This window comes from Cygnus atratus, chromosome 5 (genome assembly GCF_013377495.2).
Source record: "Cygnus atratus isolate AKBS03 ecotype Queensland, Australia chromosome 5, CAtr_DNAZoo_HiC_assembly, whole genome shotgun sequence".
Lineage (NCBI taxonomy): Eukaryota > Metazoa > Chordata > Aves > Anseriformes > Anatidae > Cygnus > Cygnus atratus.
This window is the reverse complement of record NC_066366.1, coordinates 30887228-30908327: the sequence shown is the minus strand read 5'-3', so window position 1 is coordinate 30908327 and position 21100 is coordinate 30887228. Positions and strand designations below refer to the sequence as shown.

The 21100-nt window shown below is 33.6% G+C and overlaps 1 protein-coding gene across 1 annotated transcript in view; it reads right to left on the bottom strand.

Annotated features, from left to right (window-relative positions):
* The window catches only part of UBR1 (ubiquitin protein ligase E3 component n-recognin 1), a 63447-nt gene that overhangs the window by 15022 nt on the left and 27325 nt on the right, over nt 1-21100 (bottom strand). Inside the window, exons 16-35 of the mRNA XM_035539635.2 lie at nt 21022-21083; nt 20698-20808; nt 19736-19801; nt 19471-19572; nt 18390-18453; nt 17879-18003; nt 16861-16913; nt 15928-16030; nt 15376-15424; nt 14180-14334; nt 13683-13782; nt 11831-11940; nt 10570-10659; nt 8971-9158; nt 6879-7081; nt 5288-5381; nt 2684-2836; nt 2132-2229; nt 1328-1421; nt 630-778 (exon numbers count right to left, since the gene is read on the bottom strand). Coding sequence (XP_035395528.1) covers nt 630-778; nt 1328-1421; nt 2132-2229; nt 2684-2836; nt 5288-5381; nt 6879-7081; nt 8971-9158; nt 10570-10659; nt 11831-11940; nt 13683-13782; nt 14180-14334; nt 15376-15424; nt 15928-16030; nt 16861-16913; nt 17879-18003; nt 18390-18453; nt 19471-19572; nt 19736-19801; nt 20698-20808; nt 21022-21083 — 2169 coding nt within the window. The remainder of the gene's footprint in view (nt 1-629; nt 779-1327; nt 1422-2131; nt 2230-2683; nt 2837-5287; nt 5382-6878; nt 7082-8970; nt 9159-10569; nt 10660-11830; nt 11941-13682; nt 13783-14179; nt 14335-15375; nt 15425-15927; nt 16031-16860; nt 16914-17878; nt 18004-18389; nt 18454-19470; nt 19573-19735; nt 19802-20697; nt 20809-21021; nt 21084-21100) is intronic.

The following is a 21100-nucleotide window of genomic DNA, read 5'->3' as shown; positions in this document are numbered from 1 at the left end:
TGGTTAGCAACTTCAGAATATGAAAGACCACATTTCTTCAACAAACCGTATAAGAATTCTTTAGGAATAAAGACAAAAGAAAATAATGAACCCTGCCATGTAGTTGATTCAAGGATAATTAAAAATATTAAAGTGTTAAGAAAGTGGGTTGTTTGTTTTTTTTTTTTTTTTTTTTTTTTTGAAGAAAATCCAAAAGAGGAAGTGCTGTTTCATAGTTGTTAGATATTTAGCTGCACAGAAGGTGCATGCATGTCAAAGATCTTTGTCAGCCTTGAGATATTCAAATGTACTTAATGATACAATTAGTAACATGGAACATGATTGCTCTCAGCTCTCATAGGTTAAACTCACTAATGTTGGCACTACATACATTAATCAGATATTTTATGAACTACCATGTAACAAAAGCATCCTTTTATTTATATTGGATTAAAGACTATCATGTTATTATCCATGTAATTACATATAATAAATATTATTAATCTATTACATGTTTTCTTCCTTCTATAGAACTATCATTATAATTGATAATTTTTAATTTATAGAAGCAGATTGTATACAATTTTACAATGCAAACGATCTTAAGAGTTCTGAGTCACAAAAAGGAGCAAACCCAAATTACACTTTACCTATACACTGGATGGTAAAAGCACATGTGCTCCAAGTCATCATAGGGATTCGATAATCAGCTTCGTTTGGAGCAACTTTTAGTCCAACTCTATAAATGGTGGTTGCAAACAGAATAACCATCTCCTTGATACTGCTTGAGTACTTGGCTCTGCAAAAGTAAGCAAAGAATTAAGATAATTTCTGAACTATTAATAATGCTTGTTACTTAGAAGTCAATCAATCACTAACAAAATCAAGGTTATTCATGAAAGAATTATTGAATACAAAGACCATTTGTCTGTACAGAGGAGAACAAAATCAGTAGCATTCAGTAGTAAACAAGTACCTTGATACATTTGCATCTGAAAACAAGTGAAAGCTATCCCTGAAACAGACATACAGCAGAAACATTCAGGCAGACAGAGTATAACTAACATGCCCAGAAGCACAGAAAGTGGTGAAAATCACTGGTATTGTGGATTAGAAGATTCTAGAGTCATAGTTCTGTACTAAGAGAATAAGAAATGTCAGACTGGGTTTGAAAAAGAGGTCCATCTAGCTCTGTATAGATCTGACATGCAGTGAACACTGAAGTACAGGTAAGGCCATATTCAGACCAAAAAATTCAATTTTTTCCCTCAATACGTATCCTGAAACATACTTAAGTTATTTTAGGGAGAATTAATATAGTGTAGAAAGAACTTCTGGTAATACTTACGAGGACTGAACTCCAAAACTAAGGATAGAATTGAATTCTAAAGCAGAGTTTCCCAATCCCTTCTTGACGAAAGCCGGAGCATTTTGTTTTTCTCCTTCCAGAAGGAGAAATTAGATCCACATTAGAATTCAAAGAAATTGTTACAGTTTTTATAGTAGTCTAACAGAAGTGAGACTTGTATTTTTAACTGTTTCGAAAATAATTATTAACAGACTTCACCAGCAAGACTGTCTTCTAATCATCCCTAACATTTTCTTCTATTCTCAAAAACACGAAGATTAGAAGTAGTGCTTTGCTACTACTTTTTCCTCGACTTGGCAAGGAAACTATAGCAGAAGCCACAAAAAAAAAAAAAAACAAACACTTTCCTGCACCATAGGACTGCAAGGAAAGCATTGATTCTCTGGAACTTCTGTTTTCTAAGCAGTCATAAATGTTTTCATTTTGGCTCCCTTAACTTATTTTTTCTCCTTTTTACTACAAACTATTATTCAAAAAAATTAATTAACTTTGGAGTGTTAATTGGTAATCATCCTATCCAAATGTATGTAACTTTCTTCTACAGGGAAGGCAGCAGGAAATTAACAGAAATCAGAAAACTTGTGAGTTTTCTAGAGAGCACTTTGAAATCAAGGTATCAGCTTAGAAAGGGCTGTGCCTTTAACCCCAACTTTATTTTATACTGTCTTGATTGATAGCAAAATGTACCCTTTATTTGATATTTTCTGTTGACATTACTTAAAACACACACTGGAATATTAGATACCCCACAGAAAAGCTTCAAAAGGAAGATAATAAACAAACCTTTTGCGTTTTTCACACTGTAGCCCGATATCCTGACTAGGATAATTTCCAGCCACCTAGCTAGGGACAGAATTTGAGCTACTGCCTCTGCATCCTCACTGAGAAAAAGAAATGCAAAGAAGTTGTTACTTCAACACGCAAAGGATCTTTACAAATAATCTTTAAAAATAAAATCCGCATAGATCAAAACACAGTAACTCCATGTTTGCACAGTTTTGCACACTTTGTAAATTTTGAGCAAATGCTACAAAAACAAGCATTAGCTATAGTATACTATTAGCTGTACTATATCTAAGTCTTTTCTCTTTTGGTGTACACTCCAAAAGTAGTTAGCCCAGAAATGCTTTAGAAAAGGATTTTGAGAGGAAGCATATTTGGGTGAGTAGTCAATAAGGAGATAAGCAGTCTTTTATACAGATTAGGAAGGTCAGCCCGAGCTTTCCTTCCTAAAATTTCAAAAGCCAACCCAACCCAAGGTCACACTTCTAAAAAATACATATACATATAAATGTAGATATAGAAATTTAAAGGCTACACAGTCTGGAAATTCACCTGTTTATTTTTTGAGCCTGCAATGGAACAATAGGAATCACGGTATTGCACAGAGATTTGCAAAGTGGGCAAAGATACTCTCCATTCTCCAAGTCAAATATCTGTTCAACATGCAGACGTTGTCGAAAGTTCAGCTGCATGGCTTCAAAGTACCTATGACATTGAAAAGGGGATTGCTAGAAAATGGAATGGCTCAAACATGACCTGAAAACAAATGCTCAAGTAATGAAAAGTGTTATTATCTACAAGTACTTATCCAAGCCAACAAACGAGTCTTTTCCTTTTATAACTATTTCATATGGTTATACAGGAAAGTAAAATAAAACCTTTGATCATCTATTTGAACTCATTCAAAAAAGGTGTGGTATACCAACTTAGTCAAAATGATGGTAACTTTTTCTTGCTTTTAAGATCCTTTAAAATGCATTTTGTTAATTTTTTTTTTTTTTTTTTTTTTTTTTTTTTTTTTTTACACACGGCAGTCTTTAATTTTTCTACTATTCTCTCACATCTTCAAAGCAATGAAACACGGACGGTATCTAATATCTTTCATAAGAAACTCATTAGAGAAAAATTGAAATAGCATTTTTACACATTTCAATTTTAGGAAAACCTACTGGTAACATTTCATGAATGAATAATCAACTATTTGTGGCAATGACCAAGTCTCATGACTAGACAACAAAACTGCAGCCTTCCTTTAGAAGAGAGGGTAATTTGCATTACAGTATCACACAATCTACTTTAAACTCAACAGGAAACTGAGAAGTAACTATGATCTTTTTACAGGTTTACATTTTGCTCCCTCAGTGAATGAAGTAATCCTTCAGATTTCATTAATGTCTCAGTGGTATTGACATTATTAGGAACAAAATCCAACATTCGAATCTGCTTGCCTGAATACAAGCAATTGAATTTAGTACTAATACCTGGACTGGACATGTAGGATCTAAGACACATTAAATTATTCAACTTTCACACTAAGGTAATTACTAGTTATTATTTTGCTTTTGAGTATTACATCTTAAGATTTAAAATAACATCTTATTTATCTAATAAGAGAAAATTTGTTTACAGAGGTGATCAACAGAAGTCCTAATAATTACAGAATATTTACGACAGTATTCATTACATATATATACACACACAATATACATTTATTTCCCCAAATTCAAACAACTATTTTATTGCAAGCAACTCTTCTTTCTCATACATGGCAACTACAAAGATATTCCATTCATTTGTACTTGTACTGTTTTATAGAGTACTTTTGCAGTATTTTTAGGCTGCACAGATACTCTGCGCAGTGTGGCAGGCATCATTTGGAGGAATATTAGTAAGTTAGAATGTCTGTTATGTAATAAGTAAAAGACTATACTCAAACCTTCTGTGTCATCCCGTATGAGAAGAGCCTGTTGTCCATTTTAATCCCATTTACCCATACAGCAAGTCATCTTTTCTTAAAAAGAGCAAGGGAACTGAGCTCCAGTGTAGCACTACTTAGATTCTACGTAGATGTGGATGGATCTGCCAAGAGCAGATGTATTATACTCGAGGAACATAATTCCATATCATTTTAAGTGTGTGCACCTATTTATTTTGTACTGATGTGTTTTGTTTTTTAATAAAAATGTACATATAGAAAAGTAAGTAGTAAGCACTTGAAGTTTAGTCAAGCTTTTAAAGTAAAATGGCACAAGTATAAAAAAACAGCCTCTACAAATTGTTTATATCATTTGACAGCATGAAGTAACTTCATTGCATGACCCAACTCTCTGTTTATAACACCTCAGTGGTATTTAAGTTCTAGTATTATTTCACAGTATTTATTTTTTTTTAGAGTTGCTGAATCTACGTGTACTCAAAACACAAAGAACATCAGCTTTACTGTCTGTAATCATATGCATATAGCTAGAGGCAACAAGGATGACCATATTATGCAGGCTGAGTAACTTGGTCTTAATATTTCAGGCTGTATTCTAATCCAACATCCTTGATTTAAATACAGGGCACCTGCAAACAATCTATATCTAGTGTAGCTTTTAACCACTGTATCAATTCTTCTCTTTCTTTTTATTAAGAGTTTGTTCACCATGGGAGAGGAACCTCTACACTGGTAGATTTAACCATTCATATCCTCGTCTAAATGCCAGATTTTCATCTAAAAACTCACTGGCGTAACTCAGCTTCATCCTTTAAGCACTGAGCAGGTAACAGACTTTCAGAGACAATGGAGTGTTGTTGTAGAACACCCATCTGGACGACTCCTAATGGTCGTCATGGGACTGTTAAAAAGAAATCTACTAGATAGGGTTTCTTATTCTTGACAATTTTTACCCCATCAGTTTTATTTGCGTAAATTGGTAACTCCTTACATATTCTTCTTTGGGTCATAGAAGGCAATTGATACCTTTTGATGATGCTTTTCTTCATCGGTTAATAAATTCTCTCGTGCCATATTTCATTTTTAGATGAGTACATAGTTTGAATTCTTAATTCAATAGCCACTTACTATTGTGTGTTCTCAGCGTGCAATTAAGTGTTTCAGAAAATAGATCAATAAATATGAAAAACTGCAAAGACCTTGCAAAGACCTATCCTTACTTCTGCCAGCAGGCTGCATGCATCACATGGCCACAGCTTCCTGTATGGGTTCCACATGGTAAATCAGGATGCATGAAGAGAGGATCTAGTGTATCTAGAAAAACACAGCAGAAAAAAATATTGAAAGAACAGCAACATAACTTGTAATCAATATGAATAGAAATGAACGACAGTATACATAGAACATAAGCCTTCAGATTTTGTTTTTCCACAGTTCACAATCACATTATGCATTTCATGAGCTTTTCCAGATCAACACTCTAACAAAGTAATCACAAGACAGAACCCGCTTAAATTATTATTTAATATTATAGTATGCTTGAATCACACTTGTAGCTTTATGATTTGTTGTACATCCACCCTGGGGTGATTTCACCTAAGTATTTGGCTAGACTGTTATTAAATTGGACAGAAAAATAAGTTATAATAAAAATGAGAATAAGTTAGCTGCGTCTTCCTAACCTTCAAAATCAGTTATCCTAGTCAAAGAATTAGGGTGGCTTACTAGGATCTTCTCTCAACAAATCCATGCCTTATATTTCTTATCCCTTTGTCTTTATACTTTTTATAAACCTGTAATAATTACTGCCATTCAATGTACTTCTAGGCATCTAAGCTCTCTGAAGTCAGAACTTTAGTACTTCCTTGTTTCACTTTTTTTTCACTAAGACAAATACTTGTTTGCTCTTCTTAGCCCTTTGAGCTCTCAACTATCTTCCATGCATTTTAAAAGATAATCAAAGATTATACTGAAGACAAAGTTTTGAGAGTACTTTCAAAATTATTTTAATAGTTGCTAAGGTGAATACACCAAAATTATCTAGATAGTGTTGCAATACCTTTTATCTTGTTCTGAACTATTTTTTTTTTGTTAAAGTCAACAGCAGAACACCTGAATTTTCTTTTTCAAAAAAAAAAAAAAGAGAGCAAGAAAGTCAGTGAATACTTCAGCTTTCCCTTTTCCTTCTATTTATTTTCTTTCTTTCCTATTAAATAATTGACTAAAATCTCTCTCACGCTTAATCAACTGTTACTTACAAAAATTTCTGGTTGGTCTTTGTGTTTCTTGCTTCCAATATGCAGCTCTAGTTGTGTATGATTCATTATATTCATTCTTGAACAATGTTACATGATCCTTGCTTATGCTTTGTTGTTGTTGTTTTTAAATGTAGTTATTACTTTACGGACATGAAAAAACACCTGACACTACCATACGGGCCTCTGATAACGTTCATGTATTTCTTCCATATTGTCGAATTTTACTGTTGTACTTGAATAAACAGGAACTGTTAATATTCTTTTTTTCCCCCCTCGAAAGTGACTGCTCCCACTAGGTCTTGAAGTTTTATATATCTTCTTGTGAGAATAACTAAAGCATTTTCTGATATCCTAAGGAAAAATATAATTTTTCATACACTTCTCATCCTTAATTTTTAAAGCATGGATTTTAGGAAAGTGAAAAATGTTAAACTGTTACAAGTAAGAGCTGGCCATTTAGCCATCTGACTGAATACAGAGTTTAAAAAGGTTCATAGGAGACAAGGCTCTAGGTACAAAACTGCTTGTGTTCTAAAAGAAGAAAATTGCTTACCCCCTGAGAGTTCAAGAATTCTGCTTCTATTCTGAGTTAAGGCAGTTGATTTCTGGACACAGGCAGATAATACCATAGCAGCACTTTCCAGCTTTACTTCCTGCTCCTCCTGACAAAGAATACATGTCAGAACTTCTTTCTCAACAACAGATGGACCTCGTTTGGGACCCAAAGCAATTCGGGAGTAATCAATTGAAGACATGCTGTAAGAACATAACAATAACAGATGAAAAATCATGAAATAACGGATCAAAAGTAATCATTTTTTTCTTCTAACGAAACAGACTTACTCTTCCAGGCATCTAAAATCCTAACATGCTGCTAGCATCTCCAGTATTATACCAAAGTGCTTTACAAAACCAAGCGATGACAAAATGATGAAGAAACACTTCGATCCTCACTAAAATGCTGTATTTTTTTAAAAAAGAGAAAGTGGTAGCCACTTAACACTAAATAACACGTTGATATAGGTTCAGACAGCAGTACATGCAGGCAACTGTATTCAATACAGATTGAATTAAATATATTTTAATCTTACAGATGCATTATAACTTTATTGAATTCAGTGTTTTGTGACACAATCAACTTCCATCTATTTTAAAAACATTTCTTATTCTAGAAGTTCAGCAATGATTTGAAGATTGTTTTAAAAACTGAAGCTCACAGAAGAGATATGAATCCTCTTGTTGCTGTTTTTCAGATCTCTCTATTTTTCTGATTAGTTTTGTGCAGCCTCAATTAGACCAAAATTGTAATTGTATTAGGTATATTTTTGAAGAATCTCTAGAACAGAAGCAATCCATATGACCAAAGTAGTATCACTGCTAAAACAGATAAACATAGCTACCCTTAAACTATTCTCCCCCAAAATGATAAACCATATCAAAACTCAAAGCTCTGCTTGGAGCATCAGAGCGGTTATCGATTGTCAACTGTACTCTATCACCTTGCCTACTGAAATAGTCGCATCAACAAAAGTCCATGGTATAAAAAATTGAGACGTTTCTGCACCTGGCTGTTTTTACCATGCGCAGCAACACTACCCTTGTTATCCACCACTCATGTCAAAAAAAAAAAGGTCTTCTCTCCTTCAACTGTAATTGGCTTCCATTTCCAATTATCTGCCTGCTAATGCAGTCTTTCCTCTAGAACTGACTCATTTAAAAAATATTAACATTGCAAGAGTAGTTATCTAAAAACCCAATCAAATAAATTCAGCACAATAACTAAGAAGAGAGTGAGACAAACGTTACAAACACATTATCATAAATTGCTGTAAATATACACTAAAGTTAGGACTTTGAAGTTAGGATTTATCATAATAGGTAAGTGGTTTATCCAATACAAGCAATGATGTGGTTACATATTTGAAGCCTCAACAGAGGAAAAAGAAAAAGCTTATAATACACCTAGCCACCTAAAGCAGCACAGGAGGAAATAATCATTTCTAAATTGTATATGACCTGCACGACAATAAAGGATTCACTTGCCATTATTATGGCATATGTAATTACAGGATATTGCAGAACTAAATTATCCAGTCTGTAAAGCACCAATTCACTCTTAAATTATTTTTCCTTTCCACCAATATAAACCAAACATCTTCAGTATAAAATCAGATTTTAAAAAACAGTGAATAGAAATAGCAGCAACTTGAGCTACGAGAAGCATGTTTTCTTCATTGCAACTTAACCATAGCCAATATGCGTTATCAGATTCTTTACACATTTAAGTTTTTGTACAAGGAAGACAGTCATCTCCTAAAGTACAGTGGTGTCAACTACACAGATTACTAATGATATTTTCCAACGTTCCATGATAAGTACCTACAATTTGAAGAAATAACGTTCTTACTGTTTAATTTATGCTGATCTACAAAAAAGCAAATCCACTGTTCTAACATCAGCAAACATGCACTACTTCTAATACGATTCTTTAACAGAGGACTTAAAACTAAAAAGGGAAACAAGTTTGCTGACTGTGCTGACAATTTATCTTCTGGACCGTACACTAGGTATTTTTATAAGGCAGTATCACATTTTAGGTAATGAACTCTTCCCCACCAGAGCTCTGGATGTCTGCTCTTTCTTACCTTTCTTCCTCCATAATAGCATCTTCTTTCCCTTGTGCTTCCAATGTGTTTTCATAAAGGAGTTTATGGGTTTCAATGAAATTCCTCTGCAGAGCAGACATCTGAGCCATTATCTTCTGACGATGTAGCCTAGCTGCTTCTGCCTTTCTCTTCCTCTCAGCTTTCTCTTTATCCTGAGTGCTCTGTGTCTGAGTACACCAAATCACAGACAGAACATAAAAAATTAGAAGAATCCGTCCCCAATTATAAGCATATATATGGTACTAACATCAAATTCCTTAACTGATAACATTTTTTTTTGTTTGGTTGGTTTAAAGTTCTTTTTTAGAGATTTTGACAGACCTGCAAGATGTCACTAGAACCGTAACTTGCAGAAAGATAGGATCAATGACACCTGATCCATTTTGTTTACCTTCTGTATTCTTAGGAAACTTTAGTGAACACCAAGTTTACTAGTGTTGTTATTTCCACCATAAATTAAACTTTTAAATGAAGCCCCTGCTGTGTACTCCTTATCTCCCTTACGGAAATTTAAGAAACTTTTATCTTGAAGTATTTGCAGAGATCAAAGCAAATAGATGGTTCCTTCATTTCTGTGGCAAAATTTTATGCATCTGAGGACAGTATTTTCCACTACTCTTCTTCATTGTAGAATGGACAACTATTCTTCCTCCAGTATTTCTTCATCTATCACATTTCCAAAAATTATAAACAAAGTATTTATATACTTTAGAAACATGGAAATTGAAAATACAGGTAGATATAATTAAAATATATGAAACCTAATTCCTCTTATTCAAATACTTTAGGCACAAATTCAATATTATATGCAGGTTCCGTTCAGGATGCCATTATTTTTTGAGAAAATGAAGTAACAAGAAATTGCTTTATAAGTAGTGGACCTAACAAATTGGTTTCTTACGGACTCTCGTGTTTCATTCCCTTGCCTTTCTAGCTATCATATGACACCTTTCTCAAAAAAGAAACATGGCATATTCTATGATAGGTTTAGAGCTACACATGCGATGACTGGACAAGGGGCTGTTTGGCAGCAAGCTGTTGCCAAACAGAATGTGTAAGAGCAAACTGGCCTGTCTTCGCACACTATCTAAAGGTAAATGGATTCTTTTCTGTTCAGCTGCCTATTGTTAAAAAAAAAAATAGGTAGTGCTGCAGTAAACTTTAAAATCTCCACTCCACTGTCTCACTTGATCACTGGGTTTAAGAGATTACTTTGAGGGAAGGGGGTAGAGACTGATGCATAGACAAAGTAATCACCTAAGTTTGATTTCTTTATCAGGCAATCAAGGCATAGTGGATTAGCCTCTTATTAGCTCATGCAAATTACAACATAGCATTTTAAGTGTATTTGTACAATGACAACGTAATAGAAAAGGTGATCAAACCACAAAGATAAAAGCAGAAATAAATAAAAGCAAAGTCCCTTCCTCTTAGAGTCTAAATGCTATTAGTAGGCAATATATTAAAGTAATACCTACAATGGTATTGTCATAAAACAATAAAATTAGGTACCTATTTCAAAACACCATTAAAAATATTACATACAAGATTTCTATTGAACTTTATTATTACTATTACCTCATCACCTTTTGTAGCTTCTGAGACTGATGTAGCTGCTACTGTTGTCAAACTAGATTTTTCTCTCATTCTCTTCACTGTGTCAAACATCTAGGGTGAGAGGCTTAGAGGTTAAAAATATAATAAAATGCAACTTGGCTGTTATTACAGGTAAGATCAGAGCCCCTGATTTTTAATTTTACATCTTTTTCCGATTGTCAAATGGATGAAATCAACTGCCATACTCTTAAACTATAAAAAGAGGTCCTGCAGCCAAAGAGTAGTGCTCAGCATGAAGTAAAATTCTCCCAACTTTACCAGCCCTCCAGCGCTCATACTGCTAAACAAATAAAGCTCTTTCATCAGAAAGACATCTGTACATCAGAATGGACAGACTGCTAGCTTATTTCAAGTAGCTGAGATATGGTCATCCCATGCAAATAGTCTGCAGTCAGCAAAAATCAACGTCTAGAACAGAAAGCTTTCCAGCTTATACCCAATTAGTTAAAACCAAGCCTAAAAAATTTATTTTCTACTCCTCGAGCTACCTTTAATAAGAAACTTGAAATTCTGATAATTTTAAATACTCTAAATTTGTATATCATTAAAAAGAGTATATGTTAAGTACATATTTACTTTTGCCCTTAGAAATTCAGGAGAAAATCTTTTAAATTTGCCACCCTATTCAGTAGTAAATTTGCACCAATTTCAGTAGTAAAGTAGTTTTGGAATTTTGCTGTGGATTTTTACCTTCTTTTCTACTTTTTTCTCAAGAGTTCTGTGTTTGCCAACTAAACCAAGGCCACTGACGCCCCAAATGGATGAGGGCCTTAATACTGCTAAGAAGAAGCAGCAGCCCACTTTTCTATGTTGGGGACGGTGTCATAGCTCTAGAGGTTTTTCCCATCTCTTACTGGGGAAAGGCAGTGAGATGGTTGGAAGAATACCATAGATTAAATGTACGATGTGGCCATTAGTTAGATCATTCTGACTAAAAACATAATACAAGCTGCCCCTAAAATGTATTCCTGATTTATAAACTTTTACTTATAACTTGCTATTATTTCACAACAGAAATATAAGGAATAAAAAAATAGTTGTATGTAAAATATATGTATGTAAAAATACACAAATGGAGTAGAAGTGTTCCAACAGTTTCAGCTTCTTAAGAAATTGCTGCAACTGCAAACACTAATGGATTACATATACAGGAATTATAACACCTTTCATAACAGCTTTCTAAATTACTAAATGAGATCATGCTTGTCTCCCCATTGTGTACCTGCAGTATCCAGTTGATCATGTCCTTCTGTGCCTCTAATTGAGGAATTCTCTTTAATTTTTCCAGAAGCATTAATATGTTTACAGCATTCAAAGCTGAGCTTCCCATTCCTTTACAAAGAAAGAAAACAGAAATGCATGGATTCGGAGTGGGGGGGTGGAGGGACGACACAACATCTTAATGTATCTACAACCATGAACATGCCTTAAAACATTGCTAATTATATAGCACACATTTATGAACACAACCTCTGTAGTTACCGTTCTGTCTTAAGTTCACCCATTTATTCCAGATAAATGTAGTATATAATCTTTCTCCATTGTACATTAATAATTTTTCCTATTTCCAAGAGTAGAATTAGAGGAAAAAACCAGAATTGCCTTCAGTTTCAAAAAGAATCAGTGGAGCTTTTGTATTTTACATTAGTTTGCTAACAAGTTCATTATGTATAAGTTAATTCCTGTCACAAAAGTACAATTTTCTTAATTTTCTTCTTCACAGCTTGGTAACATTTCATAAGATTTTTTTAGGCGTTCTTAAAAATAAGCATGCTTTAAAATTTGGACCATTCTCTTCAATTAGATTTCCTCTGCAGCACTTTCCATTTGAATTTGTCAGACATTTTTAGAAGTAAGACAAAAATGTTACAAATAACCTTCTCTTTTCCCTTTTCAGTAGGTTTTTCTTACCAAAAAGAAATGATTACTTCTATATCAGTTATGGAAATGTATAAATGTGTGTGTTTTTTTTTCTGGTTATGTTTAATAAATTATTTTTACCAGGGCAGAAATTTATTACAGTATTATTAAAATGTAGTGCCTTGTATATTTGAAGCCTTGCACATGCTGTCTTCCATGGACCTTGATTCAAGTCCAGAAGAAGCCTACGAAATCACAGTCTAGTATTTACGCACAGGAAACCAGAACAGGCTCTAAGCGTTGTCAAAAGCAAAACTAAAACTGACAAAGAATTTTCTCACTAACAACTTAAATATGAAAACTTTTAGTCTACTTCTATAATGATCATGAAGCTTTTAAAACAGAAATACGTTCAGTTTGATAATAATACTTCTTGCTCAATAAAAAAAATGACAAAAAAGTGACGTAAGAGTATCTTCCAGACTCAGTAACACCTCTTTACACAAGATTTTTGAAAAACTAAATAAAGGCAGTTCAAGAAGCTTTACTTCACAATTCTGATCTCTGTTCCAACTCTCAAGTGACAATTATGCCTTCATAAAGGAATTTTTTTGTTTCTTACACAATGAAGCAGAAACTAGGTAAGATGAACAAACAATGGAAAACTATTTAGAAAATGTATGTTCCAACTCCCACTCCCTAGAATTGAATGTTAGATTTGGAAATGCTCTCTAAGGACTTTGAAAAGAAAAAGAACAAAAGCACACTGTATAGCCATTAAGTTTTGCTTCTATTATCACTACCATAACAAAAGACTAACTTGCAGGTCAATCAATAACTGCATAGCTCAGGTGTATGAAAGATGGAGACAGTTCTCTACAATCCACTGTCTTTTCTTAATTTCTATTTCAATAATACTTTTGTGCAAGAACCACCACGTGGTACCTAACACCCATATTACTTTTTTTGTTTCCTTCACAAGAAGATAAACAAATCTCTTCTTCAACGTATCTGTCAAGTGGTAGCAAAGCAAGCTACTCCAAACCTCTCTCTCTATTATTTCAAATAAATATTTCAGCAGTTTTCAATTCTAAAGTAAACAGTGAATCCTTTCTGACTAAAATAGCTAAATACTTTCTTCTAATTTATTTTTGTCCTTAGAAAAATCAAGCTAGTCTGATTTACTCTGCTCTTTCAAGGAAAACAAAACATACTTGACGCTTTGTGATAAAAATCAAAGGTTACTTCTTCTTCCGGAGACTTCTGTAGCTGCTGCTTCTCTTCTAGTAACCCTAAAGAAAGGAGATGAAGCACCTAAAAAGATAAAAATGTTAGCTCTCATTCATTGTTAGAGTGCTGGAAAACCAGTACATGAAATAAGGATGTTTAATACAGTTTCTACTATAGGCTTATTATATCCACGATAAAACACAGAAACAAGAATAAGTGCAAAGATCATACATGAAAAGAGATATAACAACACAATGTAATTAACTTTCTTGTGTACTTCTTGCACTACAATAAACTTTGCACATATTAAAAAAATCAATCTTATTTTACTGATACATACAAACCTATAAACATCTATAAGATTTATAAAAAGAAGTTTGGGGATCAAAAAGTCATTTCTTACCTTTCAAAGTTAATCTCTGCACATTTTGATCATAAGCTTTTAATGTAATTATCATGGGAAAAACAAAGTTAACCATACCATTTGGATCATAGCTTCAGTCCACAAGTGGGTTTCAAGTTCTACTGCTCTCTGAAGGATGGTCCGCAGTATGTGCATCATAACATCACAGTTCAAAAGCCTCACCACATTACTGAATGCAGGACAGAAGTCTGGAGGAGGAGGTGGTGGCAATGCTAGAAAATGTGGATATGTGAAAATATTAGTAAATGTACTGGCACCTCATCAAAGATTCAAGCAAAAAGTAGAGACAGGAAGCATACTACTACCAGTGAAAGAACAATTAGATCTTTTCAATTAATAAAAATATGCTCAAATCCAATTGTTTGCCTAAGTCAGGTTTTATCTTTAGTAAAATTAAGTACTTCTAATAAGTTCTTATATAAACACATGCAAACGAAGCTACACAAGCAATCTTTAAATGCAAGTCTTTAATAGTTTGCACTGCCTCTTGTCATTTATGTATCGCTAACATACAAGAAGTTTGTTTTGCATCAGATACATTTTCTAAGTAGTTAACACTTAAATAAGGATGGGATGCAAAAATTAAGATATTCAACTGAAATGGCTATCTGGGAAGAGAAAAATTATCTTTTCAGATTAACAAAAGTTGTCAATAGTCGATTTTTATTAAATTGTTTATTTTACTTAATTGTTTACAAAGTCTTCCTCAGATCAAGTCAACTAATGCTCATGCCTTAAGCGGGTAAAAGTAAACTGGAAAATAACGTTTGTGTTGCAACAGAAACGTATTCTGTTTGTAGTTAGCATGTAGTTAGTAAAAGTTTGCAGCTTTTAAATAAGCAAATTTTGGTTTATAAAACACAAGCTATTTACAGAATGGGTAATGAGCATTAGTTCCTGCAGCAACCTTCTCTAGAGGACACTACTGTGTATCATGTCTGTGCTACAGAAATTACTCACAAAAATAACTTATGGTGAATAAATAGGAGCCATAAAGACTAAGTTGTTTAATTTATCAATGTTTATTATGCCATGTTGATTTGTCTACTGGAAATTAAAATAACATTTCAAAAATTCCTAAATTACAAAAAAAAGTCAGGTGCTAATTAATTACCATTACCACAAATCACAACAAATGTAGTATGAACTCGGCTATCCATTGCAAGTCACAATACGTCTCACAAAGCTCATTTTATGTAAAAAACTACATGCACTACTGAATTATGTTTGAGACATTTGAAACTAATGTTTACCTTCATCTCTGTTTTCTTGTTTTCTTCTTTTCTTTTGTGTATGTTCAGCCTACAGAAAAGGTAGTGTTGTTTTATTATCATGTCTACAGGAGTATGCAGTGAAAAAATGAGAAATGCTAATCTATCAAATGTGGCAAGATACATAGTCAATACTTGGTCATGCAACTAGAATCCAGTATGAAAGCTGTTTAATACTGAATTTTGCATTTCATTTTGTAGTAAAGATAAATAGCAGCCCATACTTCCTTCTTTAATAAAATTGATAAAAGCAATATTTGCTTTCTTCAAATTTAAGGACAATTCTCAGCACATTCTGTTCTTAGCAGTTGAGTCAACACAGAAGTCACCATGGGAAAAATATTACAAGCCACACCACATCAATTTGTATCAATGTTAACTTCACTAGAAGTTTAGTTCTCAAGTTAGCTGTATACACTCTTTCCTATATCAGTTTCTTTACATTCCATCAACTCCTTTGATTCAGCAAAATTCTTTAGACAGTGATAATCACGTGCTATTTTTGCCTTTGAGAGCGATTCTTACACTGCCTACCTTACTGTGCTGGGTCTTAGTATAGTGATAAAAGAACATATTGAACTCTTTCAAGCATTCGTCTTTCAGTTCGTAAACTCCATGGCCAGACACTCCTGGTTTCCTTAAAAGAAGTATTTCAAGACATACAGATTAATAATGTATGTTCAGCACATCTTTGAATGTACACAAACCAGTAACAGGATTTATTTTCTGAGGAAATGCTAATAGTCAATGAAATAGGTGACGGTTACTTTTTTAACTTAAAGAGCATAGAGTGGGTACAGTTTTGAGTCTTTAATTTTGAAGACTGTTGACTATCATATCCATACAATATGGAATATATATATTGAATATATGTTGAATCATCCATATAATTCCCACAGCAAAATTTCTAGGTACGCCATTGATTAAACATAACCAATGTAAGATTTGAAGTAAGGTATTCTAAAACAATTAAAATTACAAGATATTCTTGTGACAAAAAAATAGCAGACATTTGAACCGGTTTTTCTTAACTGTCACATTTGTTTTCCTTTTTTGCATATGTACTTTTTTTAAAAAAAACATCTCCCATCTGAAAGCTATACCAAGTAGCACGTTAATAAATAAATGACATTAAACCAATGATTAGGTGATCATCAATAAGTACAATGAGTTGTTAAGGTTCCCAACCATCTTTAAAATTAAATGAACTTTTCAAGATTTTCCCACTAGGACATGAGATCACTAAACTCCTGAGGCTCCTCAAACTGAATTTGAAGAGAGGAGTAAAAGGAGAGAAGGAGCAGCTTCAGATATTCCATATACTTTTCTTTCTTACATATGTTCTAAAGTGTGCATATTTCAAGACAGAAAACATTAGCTGAATGGAGTGTCATACAGCTTGCTTAGCCCACATAAGCTATCTAATTTCATGCTCAAGGTACTTATAAAACAGTATTAAGAACTTACTTAAATGTAGCCACTTTATCAATTACATTCTCCAAGCCAGTTTCATTGTTCTCCTGGTAAAAAATTTAGTTTCGCATAAGTATATAATGATTCAAATATCTTCAGTATTATACTATGAACAACAAAAACAGACATGCAGATTTAGAACAATTCTCTAATTCATTAATTATTTTGCCCATTGTTACTGAGAAAGCAGATATTCACAACTGGCAAGTTACAAGGAAGTACCAAAGACAGATAACAAATACTTTCATCTGCTCATGTAAAATTTGATTTATAACAAAGCTGATCTCCCTGAACAGAGCAGTGCCTTACTCAACCTCAACGGAGGGGAAAAAAATGTTTCACTCCCTAAAAATAGTCAGTGTGGATCACGTGTTATTGGTTTCTGATTATAAACCAGGGTATTATATTTTCAAATAATCTGTTTTGGGCATTGATTGTTGGCCCTGAAAGCTTGCACGGTCTATAAAATCTAAGCCACAGCTCTCCCTTGTGCATAAGTTTTCAACAATTAGAATAGAATGGTAGGGTTTGAAAGCTATGACTTTTCAATGGACAAGTTGACCTGACTTTTCAATGAACAACTTGAAGTGATCAAATTAAGAGGATCATGTTTATTGATGGCAAACAGGGCAGCTGGATTCTGTTCTGCCCGGCCCTAACTGCGCCAAAAAAGAAAATTTTAAAACTTTTGTTCTTGAATCTGGAAGAGGTATGTATAAATATAGTGGTTTTTTTTTTGTTGTTTTTGTTTTTTAAAATCAATCCATCTTTTCATCAAAATGCACAATCCCCATATGAACCCCTTCGGATTAGACATTGCTTCTATCTATGTTGTTTACCATTACATCAGTAAGGTAGCACCATTTGTCATGCTATATTTTAATTCTCAAACCAACATCTGAACTTTTTATTAGAAATGAGATACTTCCATACAAAGAAATGGAAGATAAACAGGACAAGGACATAAAAATAGAAAAATTTAAGGAAAAAAAAGTAGCAACACAGGACTCACGTTTTCAGGCAAGGACTTGGTAATTGCACTATGCGCCATCGGCTCAATACATAGTAGATGGATGATTTCTCTCATAACAACATCTTCCTTTGTCACATTACTCACTCCAGGTACATATCTTTCTCCTACCAAAGTACATCAAAAGGAAAAGAATCGCATATATGACAGTTACAAAGCAAAATCTGGGGATAACATGTTTACATTCCAAGTGTCTGAGAGATGACAAGACAGTTTTTTTGTTTTTAGCCTAGCTTCCTAAAAAAAATGGGCTGAGAGTTTGTTCTCATGTTCCACCTTAATAGGAAATTATTAAATTACCTTATTAGCTTTTTTCACCATGTAAAACCTATTGCTTCCAGCTGATAAACGTTTGTATTAACAAACCATCTATTTAAAATAGGCACTTTCCAGTATACTCTCCATATCAGATTCTATGCTGAAGTAATCAAGCTTGTTCTTCCAAGCTGTAATTATCCATTACTACCAGAGTAGAGAGAAAAAACAAACTTACCCACAACATAGATGAGAATCTGAAGCATCTCTTCTATTAGTACGTTACATTGTTTAATCAATTCCTACAAGAAAGAGAGAAATCAGTTAAAAAACATTAACAGGAAAATCTGTAAATGAGCGTGAGTTTAGTATTGAGATGCACTGCTTCAGTGAAGCATTATATTGTGAGAAGAACCCTCCCTCTTAATGAGTTGGAGAGAGATATTATAGATATATAAAAGATATTATAGATATTATTATGCAATTGAAGCGCAAGGTTCACATGCAGGAAAAGAACTAACAGAAAAATGTATCTCAAAGGAAGGGTTATATCAAAATTCAAGCCTCAAGAAGTAGCACAACAATTGAAGCAAGTTTCATCAAAAATAGACAAATACTACATATATAAACTCTGTAGAGAAGTCATTTGCCTGTATTTTAGCAGATGACCTATGAAAACGTTATTAACAAGGAAATCAGTAAACAGTTTACCACTAAAAAAATTGAAAACCTAAGGAAATATATGTAGAGAAGGCACATACTAGATGGGACAGGCATTGCTCTGGTCTTTTTATTCAATCTTACACTGTGCCAGTAATGCTGTTCTCTGAACTGCCTTGCTACTTTGAACAAAGCACACCAAAGAGGGCAAAATCTGTTTACTAATTTTGAGTAAGAAAGCCTCCACTGAGAATATAAAATCATTTCTGTCTCATCATCAGGAAATGCTTCTTTACTGAACGGGTGAGTGAGCACTGGAACAGGTTGCCCAGAGAGGTTGTGGAGTCTTCATCCTTGGAGGTAAGGCTTCCCCATTCTCCCTCCTTGGAAATATTCCAAAAGCCACCTGGATGTGGTCCCAGGCAACCTGCTCTAGGCGGTCTTGCTTGAGCTTGGGGATCGAACTATATGGCCTCCAGAGGTCCCCTTCCAACCCAAATCATTTTGTGATTTTGTGCGATTTGTTTAACCACTAGGTTCTGTGTTGACTGACTTAATGTGGTCAAAAAAATGCAGTGATCAACAGTAGCTACTTTTTCTAATAATGTTCCATGCACTCAAAGCAAACAAATTCGTTAGCAGATATACTTGACACTTACCTGATCTTTGGTGGGTTTGATCCTTCTGAATGCATCAGCAAGCTCATACCTCTGCAGTATGAGCAACAGGAAATGATTTGGATCCATAAGAGATGCACCAATCTAACAAAAAACAAATATAAATATCGGTTACCATTACAATTCTTCATTAATTATGAAAAATATCCTTTTAATGAGAAAATATTTTACAACAATACATATTTAATTAAGATTAAAAACATGAGCATGTTGTGAGTCAAGCAAAAAGTGATTCAGACCATTATACCTGGAGCATGATGATATCTTTATCATACATCTCTTCTCTGCATTTAACATCTTGATAATAGAATACCTGAGAAATATGAAAACAAAATTTAAGCAGAGAAGTAATGTAAATGCTGAAGTAACGCACTACCAAATCTGTACCAGTTAATGCCTGTTTGAGACTTTTTCAAATTGTAAAGCATCTTTATTAAGGTAAGGGAAAGTCCCGTGTCTCTTTCAGAACATATGTACTTTGATAGAAGTGAAAAATGGTTTTTCACTTTTTCAGAGAAAATCTATGCCATATTAACCTTTTCACAGCCGCACTCCAAAATAACATAATTCTAATGCCTTCTACTCATTAAAAATCTTATTTTCTTTCTCCTACCCCAGTTCTGACCGACAAATTCTACGGGGGGCTACTAATATTTACTTTGATTTCAAAGGGCTCTGTGAAAGGTAAATTTAAAAAAAATCTGCCAAAGACAAAAAAAAGTAAAATCAAAGGAGGCACAATACAAGTACTTATGGGTAGACTCCTGCAACAGAAAAGCCCACCAGTATTATCGAACGTTTGTTATTTCGAGTTATATAGTACTCAGAAGTTTGATATGAGATTAAATAGTTAAATATTTAAATTTTTCTGTTAGAAGCAACAGTACTTATACAACAATTTCTTTAACAGATCTGAAAGTAGTCTATAGTAGACATCAGTAAAATTATTACCATTTCACAGAAGTCAGAAGCAGTACTAAAAGATCAAAACAGTTTTCTAATACAGGCAGGCAAAGCCATTGATAAAACTGGAAATAAAACCAAGTTACCTAAATTACTATCTAGAAATCCTTTTATTTAGTAAATTTTCGTAGGAGTAACACCCACGACCTATTTCTACACTGAATGAAGCTACCATTGAAAACAATACTGAGATACACCTGCATACATGATTAGGACCAAGTCACTGCCGTATAACCTAGAGAGTACCTGGCTTATCAGAGAGAGTCCATTCCTTCTCCACATCTCTGCAGCAACCTGAGCAACCAAAACAAGACATCGCAAAGGATATTCTACTAGCAGGTCCACCTGAAATTCTTCCTAGAAGTAAAATAAAAACAGACAGAAAGATGGAAGGAAAAAAGGAAGGAAAAATAAGTCAGTCAGTGATTTTTAAGTGTAGGTCTTAACAAACAAAGACATGTTCCAAGTTGCAAAATAACCTGTTATGAAAGTTATAAGATGTAATTTTAAGCTTTCTGCTTCCCGGAGTATAAATCACAAGCAGCATTTGAATAAGTAAGTAAATCTTACAGGAGAAACAAATTCATGTAATCTTGATATTCTTCCAGTCTTGCTTAATCGTACATGAAGACCTACAAAACAAATAGGA